Source organism: Meleagris gallopavo, chromosome 1 (assembly GCF_905368555.1).
Source record: "Meleagris gallopavo chromosome 1, MGAL_WU_HG_1.1, whole genome shotgun sequence".
Lineage (NCBI taxonomy): Eukaryota > Metazoa > Chordata > Aves > Galliformes > Phasianidae > Meleagris > Meleagris gallopavo.
Window position 1 is genome coordinate 55514281 of NC_139404.1, and position 22990 is coordinate 55537270.

The following is a 22990-nucleotide window of genomic DNA, read 5'->3' on the forward strand; positions in this document are numbered from 1 at the left end:
AGCTGCAGGCTACACAAAGAGGAGCTGGAGAAGAGCCTGCAGCCAGTGTTGAAACTGTGGGATGTGTGCTGCCACGAAGGCGCCCCACACACACACAGGCTCTGCAGTCACAGACACTGCAAAGCGTGAACCTCAAAGTGAGACGGGAGGTTATTTCTGTGAATGAAAGTCGGGAATCTCGTTAGCGGAGGCACTGAGCAAACTGCACTTACACAGGGACCCCGGACACCGACCCCTACACGACACCCCCCAGCCTGAGCCCGCTCCCAGGGGCTACCCGGGGCGGGGCCTCTGCCACGCCTCGCCCCGCCCCCTCCCCTCCCCTTGCCGCTGGGCCGGCCCTGGCCCCACCTCGCCCGCCCGCGCGGGGAAGAGGGCGGGGCGAGCGCGCTCCCGCGCAGACGCGGACGGCGGGGCGCGCGCAGGTGGCGGGCGGCCCCGCTGCGCTCGCCGCCGCCGGCCGGCCTCCGCCGGGGCTCGCGCGTCGCCGCCGGCGGGGGAGCGAGCGCGAGGCGGGCAGGGCGCGGGGCCGCGAGTTCGGGGCCGGCCCCCTCCCGAAGGGCCGCAGCGGCTCCGCGGCCCGCCCGGGAGTGGGGAGGGAGGGCGTCCGGACCCCCGCCGGCAGCGGATGCGCCCGGGAGGCGCCGCCGAGCCCGCCCAACCCTTTTTGCCCGCGGGGGAGCGCGGGGCGCCGCGATGCCTTGACGCCGTGCCATGGCGGGGATGACACGCTTCGCGGCGCGGTGGCGGCCGGCGCTGCCCGCCCTGCTGCCGCTGTTGCTCGCCGTGCCGGCGCTGCGGGGCTCGCCCGCCGCAGGTAAGGAACAAAGGCGGCCGGCAGGTGTGCGGGGCCCTGAACGGCCTCCCCGCGCCGCGCCGCTAACAATGCCCGCTGCGTACCGCGGGGGCGCGTCGCGCGGCCCGGCCCCGCTGCGCCGTGCACGACAAGCGGGAGGGGGTCCCGCCGGCCGGGTACGGCCGTGGCTGCGGCGCCGCTCCGCCCCGAGCCCCGCGGGCCGGGAACGGCCGCTGCCTGCGGGAGGCTCGCGGGGTTGCCCGGGGCTGCCCGGGTCAGCGGCACCGCTCGCTCTCCTTTCTTCTATTCTTCCCCCCGTTTTCTCTGGTGACGGCGGAATTAGCCTGTGGTTAAGTAGGCAGCTTCATCGCTGAGGTGTCTCCTTTGGTTCCGCTCCCGCAGCGTGGTGCTTCGTTCTGAACGCCGGGTTTTGTGAAAGTGGGAGACAACTCTTTGTGTGTAAAGGCAGTTTTGTCGCGAGTGTGGGTTTTCTGCTTGGTGTATGCCGGGTAGAAAGTAATACAATTCTGACCGCATCAAAATAGCGTTAAGAACCCTGCACATAGCAGGGGGTTGAAAGTAGATGATCACTGTGGTCCTTTTCAACCTAGGCCATTCTATGATTCTGTGATTCTATGAACTATTTCAGGGCAGCAGTACCGAGTGTGCTTGGTGCTGTGATGCTGCTGGCTGCTCCGAGCAGGGACAGACACATGCGGAGCTGCCTGGTGGTTTCTAGTGAGCTTCAGAGATTCCTTTCTCTACGTGAAGATACTGTGCTTCAGAAAAGGAGGTTTCAAAGTCGGGGATTTACTTGGTTTGTTTCTGCTCCTTCGAGGTTAACACAATGGCTGGCTTTCTTTTTTTCCTGGAGTTTCACAGTAAATCGGTGAAGGCTTTTCCTGAATTGTTTGCCTGTCACTTCACAGTGTTTAAACACAAGTTGTGGAGGCTTTCTGTGAAGAAAGCACCTTGCAGAAGGTGCTGTTTCCTTGTGTAACAGCAGCGATGTGATGTAACCCAGCAGGGCTCTGGCAGGGCAGCGCTGTCCCGCCTGGCGCAGGGCACAGCCTCGCACTGCATCACTTTTGCCTGGTCCTTTCCCACTGGACATGTGAGCCATGTATTGTGAGTTGTAGCATGTTGATGCATCTGAGCCATCTTGCAGTTCATAGGATGCTTGTCTGGGATGTGTTAGGAATGGTCCATTGATTGCAAAGACGGGAAGATCACAGGTAGCAGCGAACAAGCATATTTGTTTCTTGATTTGGTTAAGCTGAGATGTTTGATAAATCACACTCTCACCATGCTCTTTGTCTGTGTGGGGCCCATCATCTTTACAAAATCAAGGCAAGCCTTACCCTACTTGCTTCTTCAGCCTCAGAATGTTGTGGTGATGTAATGGTGTTATGAACCAAAGAGGAGATATGTGCTGGTCTTCTGCAGTGCTTACCTCGTTGGTGAGCAGATCACAGATCTGTCCCTGAGTGCCAGGCACTGCTTATCACTGCCATTTGGTCTCTGCCTGTCCAGTGACAGCTAGAGCACTCCAGTCCGGCGTTGTGCAGAAGAAGCATAGGGTGCAGGAGTGGCATGGCTGTTGGAGAAACCTGCTTTGAAATAGCAAAGTGAACATCAGTGCTTAAGAAAATGAAGTAATAAATCAAGTTGGGTTTAGGAGCGCTTGATCCAGCTCCCACTAAAGTCACATGTTGCTGAATCAGGGTTTTGGCTTGCACCACTCAGCAGATGCCAAGCTCCCAGTATGCAGATAGGTGCGTATTGAGCAGCTTGGTGTGTGAGGATTGGGGCAGGCTCTGTGAGCGCTGTGTTGCTATGTCTGGACTGTGCTGTTTCTTTTGTTTCATTCCATAGTCTCTGAGTCCAAGGATGGTTTGTCTTGTTTAGCTGCACTGTTCTCTGTGGGAGAGAGGGAAGTTGTGCACTGGGCTTTGAGAAGGCTCTGTGCATCTCCTCAGAGACCCACGGACCGAAGGCAAGTTGTGAATGTCAGAGAACTATAGAATATCCTGAGTTGGAAGGAACACACAAAGACCATTGAGTCCCAACCCTGCCTCCACATAGGACCACCCAAAAACCAAACTGTATCTATCTCTGAAAGCATTGCACCTTGATTTCTTCCAGTGCTGTACTTGATGCTAGATCAGATGGGGAGCAGGGTGCAGTGCGGTGTGGGACAGTTTCAGGGCATTCTTTGTTCAGTGTAACTGTACACAGATGTTACAGACATTTGGCTTGGCACCATGTCTCCAGTAGCCAGGTGAGCTCATCCAGCTCACTTCAGTTCCTCCACACAGAAGGTTCCCTTTAAGCCAATGCTGTACTTGCTTTATTTATGGCAACCCTGTGCTTGCAAGTTCTGCTCGTAGCTTTGCCAGCGGAAATGTGTTTTTTGTTTGCATGCCCTTCCAAGAAGTTAGAGTTCTAAACAAGCTGGTGCTGCTTTCTACTCAGTCATGTCTATCTTACAAGTGCCACTTGTTTCTGTGCAGCAGGATCTCAGGTTCCTCTGGCAGGCCCAGGACTTGTGTGCTGATGACAAGGGAGGCCTCCACAGTGCTGGTCTTCCTGCTGTGAGAGAATTTGGGCACCGGAGCATTGCTCCTTGCTGCACAGATTTTCCAAGAGGAAAGCTGAGAACAAACTCAGTGGTTTCAATTGAAATCTTATGAATTATGCATTTTGCTATGGGCTGAAGATTTTTTTTTTTTTTTTTTTTTTTCCCAAAATGTCAGTTGAAAGAGTTCGGCAACTTCTGATGCTGAGGCAAGAGGGAAACAATAGTTTTTGCTTTGAGTTCTGCCAACTTCTTTTCTAAATGACTCTAATACCCTTATGCTTTAGAGCATGCAGTTAGGCTTCGGCATATTGTGACAGCTCTGAAGGGGATGTTTTCTCTGCTGCTGCTTTGAAAGTGACTTTTTTTCAACAGCTTGTAACAACCAAATTTAGGCACGCATGGCTGTGGCAGAGATGATGCATTTCCTTTGTCTGATAAAACTGAAATGTATCCAGTTCTCATGGATCTGTTTCCTAATACTGACCAGGGGTGTGTGTGCCACCTAAGTGTGTTCATCCCAGCCCAAAGTGGTATGTGAGACCTGACTTCCCTGTGAAAATACAGAGGGGCTGAGCCAAATGTCAGGGCTAAGAGCTGCACCTGCCTGCCTCTGCATGTCTGCGCTATGTAATGGAGTACTTTCCTTTCCTTGAGGAGCTTGGAGATCTGCCTCATGGTGCAGTGTTGTGTGGTGGTATTCGCTGCTTTAGGCCCAAGGGGAAAAGAAGAGATGGCTGTTAAAAGGAGCTGACGTGGGATTTGTGTTAGTTAAGCAGCGGCAGTAAGAGAAAGATCTGCAGGTCTTTGGTTACTGTTCAGGTTAGATGTTAGGAACAATTTCTTCTCAGCAAGAGCGGTGCTGCAGTGGCACAGGCTGCCCAGGGAGGTGATGCAGTCACCGTCCCTGGAGGTGTTCCAGAGCTATGTGGCTGTGGAACTGAGGGACGTGGTCAGTGGGCACGGTGGGCATGGGATGGTGGTTGGACTGGGTGATCTTAGAAGTCTTTTCCAAACTTAATGATTCTGGGATTATGATTCTTTTGGTGGAGAGGTAGGAGACTGCAACTGGCAGATGAAGAACACTATGAGGCAAGAGATGAAGGCAGGGCTGGGAAATACATCTGTGGGTGAGGGAAACAGAAATAAATCCTAGAAGAAATGATCGGTGTGACCTAGAAATGGGATGGTCAGACCAGGAGATGTAAATGGACTTGGTTTAAAAAAGAATACAACAACAAAATCACTTCAGAATAGACAAGCAGTGTTGAAAGGAATCAGAAGTAGTGAAGATGCAGGTGGGGACAGTGCTGGAAGAGATACAGCTGAAGGCATACAGAGGTGTGTATGCCAGCTGCTTTAGGATACTTTCTCCAGAATTTGGCAGAAAACCTATAATTTTGGAGTGTTGTAACTTTCTTATTCTCATTCAAGAGTGTGATCATCTATTCCTTGAATCTTTGTGAAAGGACATCTTTCAGCCCTCTCTCAGAACAGATTTTCAGAGTTTTTTTTAAAAACTGGAGGACTTCTTATGTGAAGTAGTAGCAGCATATAAAGACAGTGAAGACAAAATTAAATGCTGGAAAAAAACTCCGCAGTTTTTGGTTTCTCCTGTGCCCATAAGTTGTGGTATAGCTATAATTGTATGATCGCAAAGTGTATATCCACGCATAGAATCATAGAATCACAGAATGACTTAGGTTGGAAGAGGCCTTGAAGACATCTAGTTGCAGCCTGCTTGTTGTCACCCAGCAGATCAGGCTGTTCAGAGCCCCATCCAAACTGGCCTTGAATGCCTCCAGGGATGGGACATCCACAGCTTCTTTGGGCAACCAATGTGATGATGTGTATATCTGCATAAACAATGTGTATAGCAATATACACACCTGCAAATGCTTACACATGTGTATACCCATGTGCCCACAGTACCTTTACCATATCCAGCATACAAAACTGATACTGCTGAAAGAGTGGGAGGGGAGTAGCAAATGGAGAAGTTATCTATGGGACTCCTGCTGTTCTTGTGGCAGATGTTTGAAGGTGTGAAATGAGTGAAGTGAAGGAAACTGGGAAATTGTTTGTGGTCTCTTATTCAGGAAGGAAAAAAAAAAAAAAAAAGGTTTAACTGTTAATGTAGTTAAATGCTGTCCTAGATAATTGACCTGTGTTGCTGTTGCAGAGTTGCAGTGTGATGTGAGCGAGTAGCTTAAAGCAAGCTTCCCACAGGTGGTCACTAGCTGTGTGTTCTTCGTGTATTGGATACCTATGGGGATCTATGTTGCAGAAATGCTGAGTGCCTCCAACTGTAATAGGAGCCAAGAGGAGCTGTTCTTGAATAGATATTGAGTGTGTGATTTTAAATATTTATTAATCTTTCAAGTCAGGCAGTCAGAATTTGACCTTGCTTCATAGTTTCACCATTTGTAATGTGCAATTTCTTAGGTGTATTTTGAAAATCAAACAAGAAATGACTAAGAAATATGTACATGCAATAACAGTGAGCACAAAAGAAAAGTTCGTCAGGAAGCCAAAGACTTTTGTCTTTGAAACAATAAAGATCCAGTGGGCGATAAACCAGCCTACACTAGCTGCAGTTCTCAGAAAAGTATTTTAAGAAATGCTGTTTGTAAGCAAAAATGAAGTAACAGGTAGTGGTGTTTATTGGCATTTACTGTATTAAAACTTTCTTTTAGCATAAGTTAACTATTACAGATTGGAAGCAGTATGCTGTTTCATAGTGAAAGTAGGATTTTGTTTCATTTTTAAATCAGATCTTCTCAAAAAGAACTGATGGTTGCTCATTTTAGCAATTCCAGCTTACATTCCCTGCCTGCATTTTGTCCTCTTTTTTCCCCTGACTTCTATGAATTCCCTGTGTATGGTTTTGAATGGGTTTTAAGCCATCTGGTCAAGACAGTGTAACTGGTCTTGTGGTTTGAAAAAGAGGCGAGAGACCAAAATTGGCATTAATCATTACCAGCAAGGAAAGAGCAATGGGAATGCTGGCAACACACTGAAAGAAGAGCCTGAAAATCCAGATGCTGTTCAGTAAGGAGAGTGCATAACAGTATCCCTCTGAAGGGGCTCCAGTCCTGCACAGAGGTAGGATGACAAGCAGGCTCTGCAGCAGGTCTTTCTGAGTTGATGTGTTGGTAGAGGGACAGAAGGTGATTCAGCAGCATGACTTGTGCTAGAGCCCATGAGCACGTGGGCTGTGGGCTTCAGCATGCTCTCCTTGGTGTTAGAGAAACTCTGGGGCTCTCCCCAGAGGCAGGAGAGCCCTCGCTGGGACGCTGAGAGTGGTGTGCAGCGCTTGGCTGCCTGCTCTGGTTTGGGGCCGTAACATAATCCATCACTGGAATTACAGGAGCAGATGAAATAATGAACTAACAGAAGGGCATTGCACCAGTGATTCCACGGTGGTGTAGAACGATGGATTAGGTGACCTCCTGAAGAATTTTGCAGCCCTGCTTTGTGAGGCTCTCCAAATAATGTTATGTGCAGATGTGCAGCATAGGGCCAATATCTGTGCGTTACTGAAAACCATCTCGTGCGCTGTTTGCATGAGGAAACCATCTGTGATCATACGCTTAAATACTGCACCATTAAGTTTATGCAGAGAAAAGCTAAACTGAGATTTGATGGGCAGCCTTAGTAATGACACCTCCAAACTTCTGAGTGATTAATTTTAGGTTTAGAGTTTTCTAATATTTCCTTTTTGTACCTACAAGCAAAGAATGTTATGCAGCCTTTGCTACAGTGACTGTCCCTTTCCTACTGAGCATTTTCATACAAATGAGAAAATACAACTGATACCACTTTCTATGTGAGAAAGATTTCCTTCTGTTTGTTCCCCTCCTACAGTCGAGTTACTTTTCAAATAGAAGGAAGGCAGTTGTATCAGCTATATAGGTTCCAACTAGGCGATTTTTCTGGTGTATGTCTGTATTTAAAACTGGAGCTCGTGGTGATTTGGGACTAACTTGTGTGATATATTGGGACAGATATTGCATGTCACAGATCCAGATCCCGATCTAGATCAGGGGTCTTGTTTGAAAATGTTTTCAATTAAAAGCTGACAATGGCCTTACTTCCTGTCCTTAAACTGAAAGATGAAACAGATTTGGGCTTCCAGCCATTGAGGTTTAATTTTTTTAAAGACATAATTTATTCCATGCATTCTTTCCTGAGTGCATGTGCTTTTTATAGTCACTTGGTGGGGAAAAAAATGTGTTAAAATCAATACAATAGTCAAGTTTTTGTCATGAAATGTACTAGCCCTGGATAAAACAAGCAAGGAGGTTTAAAGAAAATAAATTTAATTTGTCTTTTTACCACGTTCACTTCTGTGAACTTTGCTGCTTCTACTACAGCCAGTTTCTAAGAGCTATAAAAATTGTCAGAAGGATCAGGATAGCTGAGGAATGCAAGGTGAATGTAAATCCATTTTGCTTTTCAATTGACTGCATTCCCAGTAGACGGTGTGGCTTGAAAGTATAATCTTCTTAAAATCCTGGGAGCATTAGAAACTAACTTAGAAACAAAGCTGAACGCAGTTTCTGTCCTGGAGTATTAATTCTTTTGATTCTTTGGTATTTACTGCTCCTGTTTACTGTATGCAAAGTTTAATTATTGAGGTCAGGAGAAGATAGTTCTTGAAATCATATTGCTAACAAGATTGTTTCATATTTATGAAAACAACATAATTTATGTTTATGGATGAGCCAGAAACATCATCCAAACTTGCTGCTAATGTTTGAGACAGCACTGGCAGTTCAGAGTGGGTGCATTATTTTACATTTGGAAATAAAATGCACCCCCGAAGAACAGAACGCAGTCTTAAGTTGTATTATGTGCTCATTGCAAACATCAATGTCATTTAGGTAAGATGCTTAAGAAATGTTCTGCGTGACTTTTCGTTATTCCTAAGTAGTGTGAAACTCAGAGCTAATGTCTAAATCTTGTGCTCTTGGCATTAAATAATTAAATTACATAAGATGTAACTTGACATTAAATAACTTCAATGAAATTTTTTAAAACCAGAAAAATATACTTCTTCCAAGTGGAGGCACACGAGTGAATGTGCTTTATGAGGACAAACACTTTGATTTGAGTGAATAGTTCCTGCTTCTACTTGCATTTGACGTAGACCAGAAGTTACGTTTCTAATGAATGAGTAGACTTGATTTCACAAAGTCTTATTTTGAGATTCTCTGTTTTTAGCTTTGGGGGAGTGAGAACAAATTAGAATTTTGCCGGTAGATGGAAGAAATGAATTAGTTAAATGGGTAGCTATTGGAATTCTTCAGTGTGTTTAAGATCAATCCTTGTGGATTGAACTATTTGGAGGCAGATAAGTGAAAAGCACAAGTGCATGTTAAATATAGTTTGTCTGAAGTAGTCAAAGCAACGACCCAGAGCAGCAGGTGTTTATGTAGAATGCACAAGTAAGCTCAGGAATGCGGGACTGATTTGTGCTTATACCTATGGTTAAGTGCTTGCACATGAGTGGGTTTTTTTGTTTGCTTCGTAGTGTTTGTGTTTTGTTTGTTTAATTGTTGTTCTTGGGAGATGCATCATGGAGTGATCTGATATCAGTGTAATTCTACAATGTCTACTACAGTGTGTTTCTGATGTAGAGGAGCGTAAACTTAGTCTGTCAGGAGAGGATCATAGAATATCCTGAGTTGGAAGGGAGCCATAAGGAACACTCACTGAAGAGCTCTGGTCACAGCCTGTTCCATGCCCACTGCCGACCTGTCCCTAACCCCCAGCTGCCCTCCCCTGACACAGCTCCATGCCGTTCCCTCGGGCCCTGTCGCTGTCACACAGAGCAGAGCTCAGCGCTGCCCTCCGCTCCCTGTGAGGAGCTACAGCCGCCATCAGGCCTCCCCTCAGCTCCTCTGCTCTGCGTTGAGTAAACCAGGGCCCTGAGCTACTCCTCACACACCTTGCCCTACAGACCCTTCTTCATCTTTGTAGCCCTCCTTTGGACACTCTTGAACAGTTCTCTGTCCATCTCATGCTGTGGTGCCTAAACCTGCACCCAGTGTTCAGAGTGAGGCTGCAATGTAATAGAAGTTGAATGGTGATCTATGGGATATTTACAATATGGGGAACCAAATGGGCAAAGCTCTGTTTAGATATCTGTATAACCTGTGGTAGTATACTTTGGTATAATTCTTATCTAGATATTTTGTAAGGCTGAGAATTTGTAGGTGTTTCCTGAGTTGCTGCTGCAATTCTAGGCACTAGAAAACCAACGTCACTGCGTCTTTTCCAAAGGGGAAATTGGGATTGGATTAATCGATGCTTCAAATATGTTGAAGGTAAAGCTGTTAAATTGAGGCTAGAATTTCATGCTGTGTTTGCAGATCTAAAGAGCATTTAAACTGCAGCTCTGCCATCTCTGAGGGCTGCTCCGAAAATAGTGCCTCCTGTTTTTGTACATTGGCCCACAATGTCAGAGTCAGCTGCTGGTGGTACGGTAGTAGAGACTGAACCTTCCCATCAATATTCTGTCATGCTTTGCTGTCGTGTTACAGATGGCAGCAGAGGAGCACCCTGACTCAATGGCATCTGGTATGGAATTGTATGAAACAAAGATGTGTCTTCTTGAGTTTCTGTGTGGAAAAAGTGGCAGCCATTGACATTCATCGATGCTTGCTGAACATTTATGGAATCTGAACAGTGGCACAGTGAAGTGGTGGAGGCACATTTCAGTCCTGGCAGCAGCAACAGCGTGTCACCTCTGCTGGTGCTGACATGAGTGTGATGTGCTGACTCTTGTTCACTGCTGGTGAAAATGCGTAGTTACTGCAGGTGACTGTCAAAAAAAATATTGTTTTGTAGCTGAGAATTTGCTCTGTTATTGGACTCTTTGTATCTGTTGTAGTTTCCATGGAAACAAACAGGAGACATTACTTCTGGAGCAATCTACATGCTTGTGTGCTTTTTAAACAGAGACACAAGACCAAAAGATTTCTCTTCATGTATGTATTAATGTGTTTCGTTTTGTGCAATGTAGTGAACTTTAAATCCTTTTCATCCCTTTTTTTCTCACTTTGGAAGAAAATCCTTTTATTTCTTTTTCCAAATATTCTGTAGTCTTTGTTATCAGTTAGTCTCTTGGAGGGAATATCACAGGGAGGGGACGGAATGTGGGGGAGAGGGGAACCATCCTGATTCCAGATTTTGTTTATTTGTGCTATGTATTCTTTGAAGCATTTCAGGAGGAGAGTAGGGCTCATTAGGAATGAGCTCTTCGAGAGTCTGTGGTTGGTTTTTTTTTTCTGGTTGGGGAAGACTTGGAAAATGAGAAAGGAGGAAGAAAGCAATGCTGTCTCTTGCCATATATGACTGATTTTCCCTCTCACAAAACTGTGGTTCTGTTACACCATGCAGAGCAAAATCTAATTTAAGATGCTGCTGTTAATTCTCTCCTAGCTTGTCATTGCAGCTTTTTGGATGCCTGTAATATACCCTGTGATTTTAAACAGCGTTTCACTGGAATATTTTTACTACGTTTTGCCCTGTAAACAGGATATTTCTTGAACTCGGAGAATAATCATGCAAACAATTGCATTGGCACCTCTGGAGGCAGAAACAAGCATCTGGGGATGTGAGAGAGGGGCAGGAAACTTTTAAAACCCAGCTACCACTGGCTGAATAGCACCACAGCCCTGTTTTACTCTGAAATTAATTTGTTAAGGAGCAACTGCATTAGAGCTTGTTTGCTCTTAAGTAGCTGCTACTGGGAAACCTTCATTTTAACAGCAACTCCTTTTGCATTTAAATGTGATCACTTACTGGTAGTTTTTCTATGTCTGTGTTGCTCTTTGTGATGGCTTTATTTTCTGTAAGGCAAGTGGCCCTCTATATTTTCAAGTAGTTAATTCAACTCTGAGGGTACTTGGTTATTTCCTTTTCTTGTAAGAAACATTCATATGATTGACTCCAGCATCCAGGAGATGATGGGATTGCAGTCTGTGGCTTTCAGCACTAACTAGGTAGTGAATATTTGTTTGTTCTCTTGCCTGGTTCAACAGTACCGTGTGTGAGACAGGGTTTGGAAATGCTGTTTGTCAGCACTGAAGACAGAGTATTTTGTAGCATGAACATTCATTAATTCCAGCAGAGTTTTGCAAAGTTTTCTGAGTGCGAACTTGCTGGCTCCTGGTGCTGGCAGCTTTTCTGTTAGCAGAAGAGTTAAAGGAACAACGTGAGGCCTGTTTTATTGCCTGCCAGAGCATGTGAGCCAGCAGTGGAGCCGACAGGCAGTGTGGTAGCCTGTCACTGTCACGGTCTTGTCTGAGGGATGCTGGGCAGAGGCAAACATTCATTGTACAGAAGAAGATCACAGAATTGCAGGGGTTAGAAGGGACCTTGAGATCATTGAGTTCAACCTCCTGCCAAAGCAGCTACCCTTAGAGTAGGTCACACAGGTAGGTGTCCAGACAGGTCATGAATATCTCCATAGAAGGAGACCCCACAACCTCTCTGAGCAAGCTGGTCCAGTGTTAGGTCACTCTGACAGTAAGGAAGTTCTTCCACATGATAGTATGGAGCTTCCTATGTTCAAGTTTTAGGCCGTTACTCCAACATGTCCTGTTGCTATGCACTGCTGAGAAGAGCCTGTCCTCATCTATTTGCCTCCCACTTCCCTTTAGTTATTTATAAACATTAAACAGATAAGATGCAGGAGTTTTCCTGAAAGTTGTGATGTTGTGAAGGGTTGGGAGCAGAAAGGAACACTGAAATATTTTGGAGCAAAACACAAGTCAGCACGTTTTTTAATAGGGAGCAGATGCGTATTTTATTTTTATCTTGGTGGCCTTTAGTAGCCAAATGATACTGAATTTGGTGTTTTTCCTCCATGTGTTGTGTTAATGATGGAACAGTATGTTGGGGAGAGGAAGCCTTATCAGAGAGAAGCTAATAAAGGTGAGTAATTTGGCATGTAACAGATCACTTTTGAGAGGCTGTTTTCCAGTCTCAGGGCTGGAAGTGTCACCCTTGTGGTTTCTTTAATTATGATTTAAGTATCACATAGATATGAGACATTACAAATTCTAAAGCATCTCTGGGATGGAATATTAAAAAAAAGATGGACATAACTAATCAGTGTACTCAGTCATGCTTAAGGCCTTTAAATGGAGTGCCATGCAGATTTGAACTTGCTGACTTTTTAATGAAAATTATAGGTTTTGGAAATTCCAGGCTTCGTTAGTTTTCCTTGTTAGAAAGATACGTATTTTAGATTTTAAGTGTTTTAGATGGACTTTATTGGTACCTTCCCTACAGAAAATACCAACATGGGTTTCTGCTGTGAGGCTATGCAGTATTCAGAATACATGTTTTCTTCTTGCTCAGCCGGTTCATACATACAGGTACTGATCTTTCAGGCACAGAAACATCATTTTTAATGTCTTGTGTACTGCTAGACAATCTGTAACAACTTTGGTGGCAAGTTAAAACAAAAAATTGTAATTTGGGATAATGAAGTCAAAATAGGAATGTTACTATGACATTTGGGACTGTTTCAGCTGAATACTCAGTGTTGCCTTTCTTAGTTTAAATAAAGAGCCTACTTCTCTAGGTGAGTGATGATGACCTGACAACTTGTGAAAGATGGTTTATCCTCGGTATAGGGGACAAACTCAACTCTTCATGAAGTTTCAGGAGAGGTTTCTGATTACCAGTATCCACAACAGGTGTTTTTCCCTATGACGGGGTTTAGAACTACATGATCTTTAAGATCCCTTCCATTCCAAACAACTATATGATCGTTAGTTTATGGCTTCTACAGTGGCATTTGATAACCAGTGTCTACTTTTTAGAGGCTTAGCATTTTAGGGATGTAAGTTTTGCTCAGTTAAATGGGAAAGTTTGATTATTTCATGTTATATACACTTCAGTTGGTTATGAGATTAACATTCCAGGCAACTTAACTTACCTCTGAAATCCTTAAAATGACAATCTTTTTTTTTTTTTTTTTTCCCAGCCAGTTTAAAGTTTTTGGAAAATGTTTTGTGTGCAGAGGTCTATAGTGAACTTAATCTATTTCTCAATGATTACATCTGTTTCTTGTATGTTATTTCTTAGAAATGAAATCAAAGTTTGAAGTGAGGAGGGATGGAAGGAGGGAGATGTTTTTAAAATGCCCTGCTTTGTAAACCTGGAACAGAACTGGGCAAGAGGAGAGGGAAAACAGAGGTAATGAGACTTGATTGGCTTAACATGCTAAAGGGGAAGCAGACCATGCTTGAATCTTGGCATTGCAGTAGGGTCAAGAATGGTAAATATATTTAGTGGTAGTTTAGGGGATTTTAGAACTCTAATAAAAAAGGATGAGGACTTTTTTGTTGTTGTTGTTTTAAATCCCTATTTAACTGATTTCATTCCTCAGTGAAAGAAACTGGTAGAACAAAATGGTGGGGGAGAGATGGAGGAAATTCTGAGCAGGTGTGTGTTGATATTTATCAAATTCCGTATTTATCATGAGGCAAAAGTGTTAATACAGTTCATGGAAGCTAGGACAAACACTTTTCACTTAGTAAAACTGTGGTTTTGATAGAGTGAAAAGCATTACTGCCCACTTCATTCTTTTCCTTCTCTTTCAGGGAAAGGAACTTTCAGTTTTTAGATTATAGCAACATTTATATTTCTGTTAAATTTCTTTAAACTAGCTTTGCGAATCACTTATTTAATATTCAGTCTGTAACCTCCTGTTTTACGGCTACAGAAGGACCTGCTATTGCAGCTGCACAGGTATGGCATATATATTTTGCTTGTAGATTAATCCTTGGGTAGCATTAATAATCTTATGGGTAGTGTACTGTCATTTTAATGGTGCTATAATTCTGTTGTGAACTATGACAGATTGCAAAAAAATACCAGACCAATGCATAATAAATATAAGATACTACTTGATGAACTGCTGTTTCTTGTTTAGGGTATTTCAGATGTGTCAGAGATGTTGCTTTGTCTGACAGCGTGGAAGACTTGAAGTGACTTCCTGAATTGCAGGGATGTTGTTGGGAATTGGCAGTGATGGGCATGTGGGAGCTGAGTTATTAAAAGTGTACACCACAAAGGTATCTGTTGTGATTAGGTATCTGCTTCAGATTAAAAAGCTAATTAAACTCATTTGTTTAAAGATGCCCTAGAACAGGCGCTAATACAGTCTTCTGGATTTTGAAGCTTCCTACCAAAATTCTTTTAAGCAATTGATTTATTTATTTTACAAATTCTTCATAGAGGCTTACGTTGATTCATTTAGACTTAACAACTGAAGCTTGCATTGATAACACGGCAAGAACTTGTTTTCTGAGCTGTATTAGGCCAGAGTTGGGACTGGAAATTAGGGGGAACAGTTAGGACTGGAAGATCATGCTGTTGCTCTCTGTTGTGATAAACTTGTGGCTGTATGTTTTCAAAGAAGGACATTATAGAGTCTAATGATATTAGAATATATATGTTTTTTTTTTTTAGCGTGGGCGTTGTGCCAAGATTCAGGTGCCATTGGCCACTGTTGCTTGTGGCATGAATCCCTCCAAGCAAGGTTTGCATGTTGGCAACTGCTGGTACCGTGCAGGGGTGGAACAACTGGAGATAAGCTGACACTTCTGTGACAGTGGAAACTTCTCAGTAATTCAGTGCAGCTCTATAGAAGCTGGTATCTGCAGTGACCAGTATTACTCATTTTAATGGTTTCTGTTCACTTCCATGGTATATTAGCCGTTTAGTTGGAGTATATATTTTTTATTTTAAATTGCAGTATTGGGAGTGAGAGGTTGACAGCAATACCTCAGTAGGTTTGTTGATGTGGCTTTGCCTTCTGAGTGAAATGCTGGTGTAGATTTTTGTCTGTGTTACTCCAAGGGGATCCTATTGATCTGTTACCTTCTGTGGTGCAGATGGCACCATTTGAACTGGACCCATTGTGCTGAGACCTTGTGTTCTTGGTTGAACTACTTTGCTTGTGCTGTTTGGTTTTCCTGTGGAATTTCTACTGTGCTCTGTAATGCTTATTGGTTTTCTTCTTTATGAGCTGTATGCAGCAGAGCTATCAATCTTTTTTAGTTGTAGTTGCCTAGTAGCTAGTTTTCTTCCCTTCTGAATTTCCTTTTGTGGATTTTTTAGAACTAGTATGTGGCCTTCTCAGGAAACTGTGAAGCAAAGGTTGAAAATCTTGCTGTAATGACACTTGAGGGTTCCTGAATCTGCAATGTTTATACTTGGCTTAAAGCAGTGTTTGACCAAGAAAAGCAGTGGTTAGGAAAAGAACCAGCTGAAGAGGATGGAAGAAACTGTTCTATGGCTTTTCCTAACTCACAAAGGCTTTTTTTTTTTGTTGATTGATGCCCTTAATTTCACTCACAGTTGGCAGAAAATGTGAAAACTGTGTGAAAATCTCAGAAGTGGATGGAAAAAGATGCCTGATGGTTTGAACAGGGTTGTGCTCTGGTATGCTGGAGGAGAAAAAGGCTTGCCCAAGAAGGCTGTGGATGCCCCATCCCTGGAGGCATTCAAGGCCAGGCTGAATGTGGCTCTGAGCAGCCTGGTCTGGTGGTTGGCAACCCTGCACACAGCAGGGGGGTTGAAACTAGATGATCATTGTGGTCCTTTTCAGCCCAGCCACTGTATGGTTCTGTGAAATCGCATTGGATAATACTACACAATCTCTTTTCCGGTGTAATAGAGCTAATTCAGAGCTTACTGTTGTTCTTGTCATTAGGGTTCCTTTTCTTCCTTTCTGTACTTCACATCTTTCAGTATTTAATTCCATCAAACACGTTGTGGCGGAAGCCCAAGGTATGAGGAGAGCCTTCTGCTGATCTTCAGTGTCGGTTGTTTGTTGGGACTTTCCTGAATTGCTGTTGATAAATATTGCTAATTTATTTACCTCTCTCTTCCCGGCCACTTCTAGAGGATGCTAAATAATATATCTGTACCAACCACTTGTGTAAATCCTTTTTCATTCTAAAGCTCAAGGACATTTGAGCTTATTCCTGAATTCAAGAGTTCTGTCAAAGAGCCTAGTTAAAGACTGAAAATCCACACGTTTGGGTGGGTAATCATTGTGTATGCATTGCTCTTCCCAGAGCTGTCCCTGATGTGCAAGCTGTGATTTACTACTGAGGAAATCATCTGGAGACCTCTGAGATTAGAACTCCATTAATTTTTTTCACAGATCATTGTGCTTAGCCCGTCTGTGGAAGGGGATTAGGTAGAAATGCTGATTGATTTCAGGGAACTCACTGTTCTGGGATGATAAACTTATCCTATTGAAACTAGAAGCAACGTGAACAAGTGTTCATATGAATGTGCCACCATTTCTGCTTTGTCCAAGAAGCAGATCTCTTTTCTAGAAGTACTTTTTCAGGGTAGGCTTGGGAAGGAGGCTTATGCTTTTGTCTACTCCCAACAATGCACAACTCCAGGAAAAGGCTATGTGTCAGTGCTGTTGTATGCCTAGTGTTTAGGGAAGGGGAAAAGCATTTGTAGTGACGTGTTTCATGAGATCTATCTTTAAAATGTCTGGCTATATTCAGTGAACAGGTAAGTCTTACTGTCCCTTTTAGCTTTCTTAGGGATTAGCCACCATTTACAAATGTTGTATTTCTTGACTTGTTTATTCACATTTGGTTTGTGAGCAATCTGGAGTTAGTTGTACTGCTAGATAAGATCTGTATCAATTAAACTGTTTTAGTTACTCTGTGTGTATGTGTGGCTACATCTGAGGGGGAATGAAGAAGGCTTATGTTTTAGTGTACCATTTGTCAGGATGCTGAGTGGAATCTAGCTGAAATTACCTTGTGTCCCAAGGTACCATGTATTTGTTTCTCTTATATAAATTAATAATAATTGCATGAGAGTATGTGAAGCATCCCACATTTCTTATACTGATCTTAAGCCAAACATTTCCATATACATGTGGAAAATGCACATATATGTACATACATACGTATATGTACGTATACGATGTGCATACATACGCTGTTCAAAACATAGTTACGTGTTTATTTTGATAGTGTATTTTGAGATGTGCAGTAAAAACCTGGAAAATTATGAACTTTGCCAGTTAGGAATCTGTTTTGAGACCTGTGACATTAAGATCCCACAAAATGACAAGCTGTGTCCAGTGAAAACTACTGGCTTGGCCTTGTAGCCTAAAATCAACCAGTGCGATATTCTTTAACAGTTCTCCAGTCTGTTCTTAAGCTGTTGAGCTGACGTGGCTCCTCTAATTGCACTAAATGGTGGATATTTGCTTGAGATCGTTCTCTTAAAATATTTTATGATAATATTCTGCAGCTTTTGTACAGGTAGTTAATCTAGAAAACCCTTTTTTCATAGGTATTCATACATAACATCCAAATCTTGCTGAGTGATGCTGTATAGGAATTTCTAAGTGGAGATATCTGGAAGGGATGTAATGATGTATTCCAGAATAACATGCTTAACAGTATTCTATGCATTATTTTTGGCTATACATGGCTTTCCCATGCTATTGTAGGACTACTGCAATTACATGGCTGAAGTTAGCAAACAGGAGCTGTGGTATCTGAGCAGGCGAGGTGCAGGAGGGGAGGCAAGTGGATTTGGGAGACCATGCCCAAGCAGCCAGAGATGTGCCGGAGACAAAGACAATATACTAAGTATTTTTGATCTCTGAAAGTTATTATAAGCATCTTAATCCTGAAGAAATTGGGGTCAAAAATAAATTTATTGTCATTAAGATGACCACATATAGTAAACTTAGGAGCTACCTTCATCTGTTCTTGTTTATTAATGGGAGGAGTGGGAAAGCAATCTAAGCAATCTAATTTGTTATATTTGGGGACAATTAATAAATATAAATGTGTAAATATAAATGTATAGTGAGCTAAAATTGAGTGCTATTTTCTTTGGAAGCACTGGGGGAAATACAAAACTCTCTTGAGGTTTTCGTTCTTCTTTCAGTGTTTGCTAATTGGGAAGACCTTTTTTGGGATGCCAGACAATGGCTTTTCCCATGTGGTGTACTTAGTTCCTGCTGGCTTGTCTGTGTTACTAACAAGTGGTTATGTAAGGTACTTATGCTTCAGGTTCCTGCTTTTTCAGGTCTGTAATTGCTTGAACTGAAGAAAAATCATCATGGAAAGGCTTCGTTATATCTGAGTAATAAAAAGAACTAAGCGATGATTTGGCTTTGCCTCTTAGTGTTGTGCCTCTGGTGCATTTCTTAAATTACTTTTTTTTTTTTTTTGGTGAAGCTTATGGATTACTAACATTAAGAATACCACAGAAGAAGTACTAAACACTTTTGAAAGACAAGTGGATTCCCTTCAACATTGAGGAGATGACATTTCAACAGTTCATTTAAAGCTTAGTATGTAGTATTAAGTTCTAGCTAGGTTACTACGCACTTTAAAATGTACATTACTTCCAGAAGCTTGTGCTGTTTTAGCTGATACCTGGATAATGGGTAAGTTGATCTGGTGTGGAAAATGCTTGACACATTGGGTTCATTGCAAAAGTTGACTTGCAGAACACTGGCAATTTTTTGAAAGTCGTTTGCTTATTGAACACAATTTAAATTGCAAATTTGGATATCTTTTTCAGTATCAACAAGACACATTGTTTCACAAGAACTGTCTGTATAAAACTCGGATTTTGGCAACTTATGTAATGCAGGGAGAAAACACAATGATCTACATGAAATGTCCTCAAACTTTCGGAGGTATTCTCTTGTTCTGTCTTCAAGATATTGCTCATACAGAGTTGTGAACTATGTCAAAAAATATAATCCGTTTACTAGAAGAAAGATTAATTGAGTAGTACAGGTTGTCATTATTTTTCCAGTTTCCACATAGCAACCAAATGGAGCTTTCAAATTCTAGTGTGTGAAGACAGTGCCTGAAGATATTTTTCACGTGTGTGTTCTGGCTGCTTGAACTAAGAGGAATGTTAGAGCACAGCACCTATTTACATCACAAATCTGAATTTTTTAATTGTGCTGAAGTATCTGTAATGCAGTGAAAGATTCCATGGGTCGTTTGTGGAAACAGTAGATACAGAAAGAATGTCAGTCAGTCACTTTGAAAATAAAAAAGAGATTAGTGTTAGTGCAGTGCTGATCAACAGTCTGGTGTTAGCTATATGTAAAATCATAGAGTGGTTTGGGTAGGAGGGGACCTTGAAGACAATCTAGTTCCAACCCAGCAGCTCAGGCTGCCCAGGGCCCCATCCAACCTGGCCTTAAGTGCCTCCAGGGATGGAGCACCACAGTTTCTCTGGGCAGCTGTGCCAGTGCCTCACTGCCCTCCAAGTAAAGAATATCTACCCAACATCTAACCTAAATCTCCCCGCTTTTAGGTTAAAGCCCTTGCTGAACTAAAAGAAGGGAGATTTAGATCAGATTTACTATCATATTCTTTAAAAATCTTAAGGAAATAATGTTCTTCCCCCTTCTCCCAATACTCCGGAATTTCTGAAGTTTATGAGGAATAGGCTTGTTAAGCATAGTCATCTGAGTTTTAAAAATATTTTTACCTGTCTGTGTATACTGGTATACTGAGACATGTCCATTACACTCAAGTCGTATGGATTTTTATAAGATAACCGTCAAGCAGGGTGTCTTGTATTATAGAAATGTTCCCGTGTTTTACAATGAACATACCAGCAGAAAGCTCTCATGCTGGGATCTCTGGGTGCATAGTAAATCCCACTATAACAGGATTAAAATGCTAAGGTTAATTTTCCATTGATATTGATGGACCTTTTGTAAACTCAGCTGTGAATGAGTTCACTGGCTCTGCGTATCTTACAAAGCTTATAGTTGCTCGGTATGGCTTTCCTTAGAATCCTCAACATCGCATCCCAAGGCTTATGGCAGGCTTCCATGTCCTGTGGTGAAGTCTAGGTTCTGATTCTTCAGGATTAAAACAACAATTGAATTTCTCTGCAGCACTTCAGCCCTTGTAGGAAATTAAGGGTTCTTTTGTTAGAAGTAAAGAAAGAAGAAAAAGATACCAAGGAGAGGGTTTTTGGGAAAAGAGCTAATCTTTTAAATATATCTAATATATATATATATAACCTTTATTTAATAGTCTATTAAATATATCTAATATCTATAAGCTTTTTAATTTTATGTTTAATCCTTGAGCAAAGACAAAGGAAGGATTTCCCAACTATTTGTTGAATCCATACCAACATTAGTGTGTGTCATTATAGGAAATGTGTAACTGAGAACTGTGTTTAAGTAGCACTGTGTTTGCTTCTCTCTCATCCCAAATAACTTCTGCTTGAGCTGACAGGATTAGGTTCATAAATAAAAATGGTATTGATGGAAATCTGTTTCATTAGATTGCCCAGTGGTGTGTGGGATCTATTTGAAGAACAGATGGAGCTGTTTTCTAGAGGCGCTCAAGGCCAGCAGGTTGATTGAATGTCTTGTACTGAACATTTCAAAGGCTTGTGGCTTCCTGAGTTGACCTTTGGCAGTTCACCTAAAGCAGTGGTGTGTGTATTAGCAAGTGTGGGCCAATGTGAGTTGAACTTATTTAGCCCTCTTAATGTGCAGACTAAATTATAGCTGTATCACTGGTGTGAGCTGTCAGCACACACAGTTGCACAAAGCAGAAGATACTGGAGAACTTGGTGAGAACTTGTGACCGAGCCTGGAGTAAAAGCCCTGGTGCTTTAATGAGTGTTTTAATGCAGGTGTATTTGAAAGAACAGAAAGTGCAGGCTCTGATTTCTTGTACAGATTGGTGCTCTGTTAACTGAATGATGGGATAGCATAAGCAACTGGAAAGGTACTTTCCAGCTTTCTGAGTGGAGGGGAACATGGACTGTTTGGCTGAAGGTAACACAAGCCAAGCGACAACCTTTGTATGGACAGGGAGTGAATGGAAGAGTTGTGTTTTGGGGTCTGTCCTAAAGCTTTTGAGAACAGGGAGCATATATAAGTGCACATGAAATATGTAACTTTCTTTTTATTGACATCTATGTACAAATTACTTAATGAGACCTATAGTTCAAGTCTAATTTTGAGAACTTGCTTCACGCTTAAGTGAGAGCCTTAGAGCACCTGTTGGCCTCCTCATCGCATGTGGTCCCTTGTGGTCTCACGTAAGTTCCTAAATTAGTCATGTTTAATATCAGATTTCCTGATACTTAACAGACTTCATAAGGAAATAAACTATTCTGACTTTTGGAGAGAAGTCAGGAAAACCCTGAGAATGTTGCTTTGTCCAATACATTATACTACTATTAAGGAAGCATCAAAAGAGACACGTGTGCTCCATGCAGAGCTGGAAGGTTGTGTTGAAATCCTCAGTACTGCTTGCTCACAGGTGTGTGCAGATCCTCTTCTTGTCCACTCTTATGTTCCAGGCTTGGAAATTTGGGATGCAGCGGGCAGCTGGGCATGGTGGGAGGAGATAAAACCACCGAAGCATCCTGTTCTAAGAAATGAATAGGTTTTTATATAAGAATATGTTGTGCAGAAACAGTTGTATGGGTTGCAGAGGGAGTTTTTTCGAAACTTTGTTTGCATCTGCTGTTTGGAAGCTGTTTCCGGGGGGTTGGAGCACCTCCCCTACGAAGACAGGCTGAAGGAGCTGGGCTTGTTCAGCCTGGAGAAAAGAAGGCTGCGGGGTGACCTCACTGCAGCCTTTCAGAACCTAAAGGCAGCTTATAAACATGAGGGGAGTCAACTCTTTGAAAGGGTAGATAACTGCAGGACAAGGGGAAATGGTTTTAAGTTGAAGGAGGGAAGATTTAGGTTGGATGTCAAGGGGAAGTTCTTTACTATGAGAGTGGTGTGGTGCTGGAACAGGCTGCCCAGAGAGGTTGTGGATGCCCCATCTCTGGAGATGTTGAAGGCCAGGTTGGAAGGGGCTCTGGACAGCCTGGTCTAATACTAAATGGGGAGGTTGGTGGCCCTGCATGTGCTAGAGGGGTTGGAGATTCATGATCCTTGAGGTCCCTTCCAACCCTGGCCATTCTGTGATTTTGTGTGTGCGTGTGTGTGTGTGGGTCTTCAAGGTTTCTGAGCAGTAAAAATAAGCAGTAATGGATGTGGACATAGTAGGACTGTTGTGGAGATCCTGAAGATGTCAACACCTGCCCTCTCATAGATATGTATATCTTTAAATTGCATTTTTCTTTACAACACAGATTTGATTTTAAGTCATTTTAACATAAATCATCTGCCTAAATCGGACTGATTTTTCTCTGTGGAGTGCATGTTGATACAGTGGAGTTTTTATTTTCGTGTTTAATAGACTTTTGACAAAGGAGCGATTCAAAGCCGAGCGCTGCCTGTCTGCTCTCATAGAATGCGTCAGTTAAGGCAATTTCCTGTTGCACGGAGAGAAACTTTAAGTAGCTTTGCTGGATGTGACAGGAGACGTACGCAAGAAGCAAATTACTTGGTATTTTGGAACAAGGCGTGACATTGGGTTGGAAGATTTGGCTGAAGTGTTACGTAACTGGTAATTCTCTAAGGTATTCAGTGTCAGCTGTGGACAGTTACAAACACAGAGCGGTTTTCTCGTGCCGTTAACACAGCTGATTACTAGGTAGATTAGACAAGGCTCTTGACACTGCGTTGTCTATTC

The 22990-nt window shown here is 42.8% G+C and overlaps 1 protein-coding gene across 4 annotated transcripts in view; it reads left to right on the forward strand.

Annotated features, from left to right (window-relative positions):
- The first annotated feature begins 369 nt into the window (after positions 1-369).
- The window catches only part of KIAA1549 (KIAA1549 ortholog), a 139152-nt gene continuing 116531 nt past the window's right edge, over positions 370-22990 (forward strand). For 2 of the 4 annotated variants that reach the window (XM_085228420.1, XM_085228429.1), the window contains exon 1: positions 370-817. In XM_085228420.1, coding sequence (XP_085084546.1) covers positions 715-817 — 103 coding nt within the window. In that variant the 5' untranslated portion in view covers positions 370-714. The remainder of the gene's footprint in view (positions 818-22990) is intronic. The other 2 variants (XM_085228414.1, XM_085228439.1) reach the window with 2 other exon arrangements.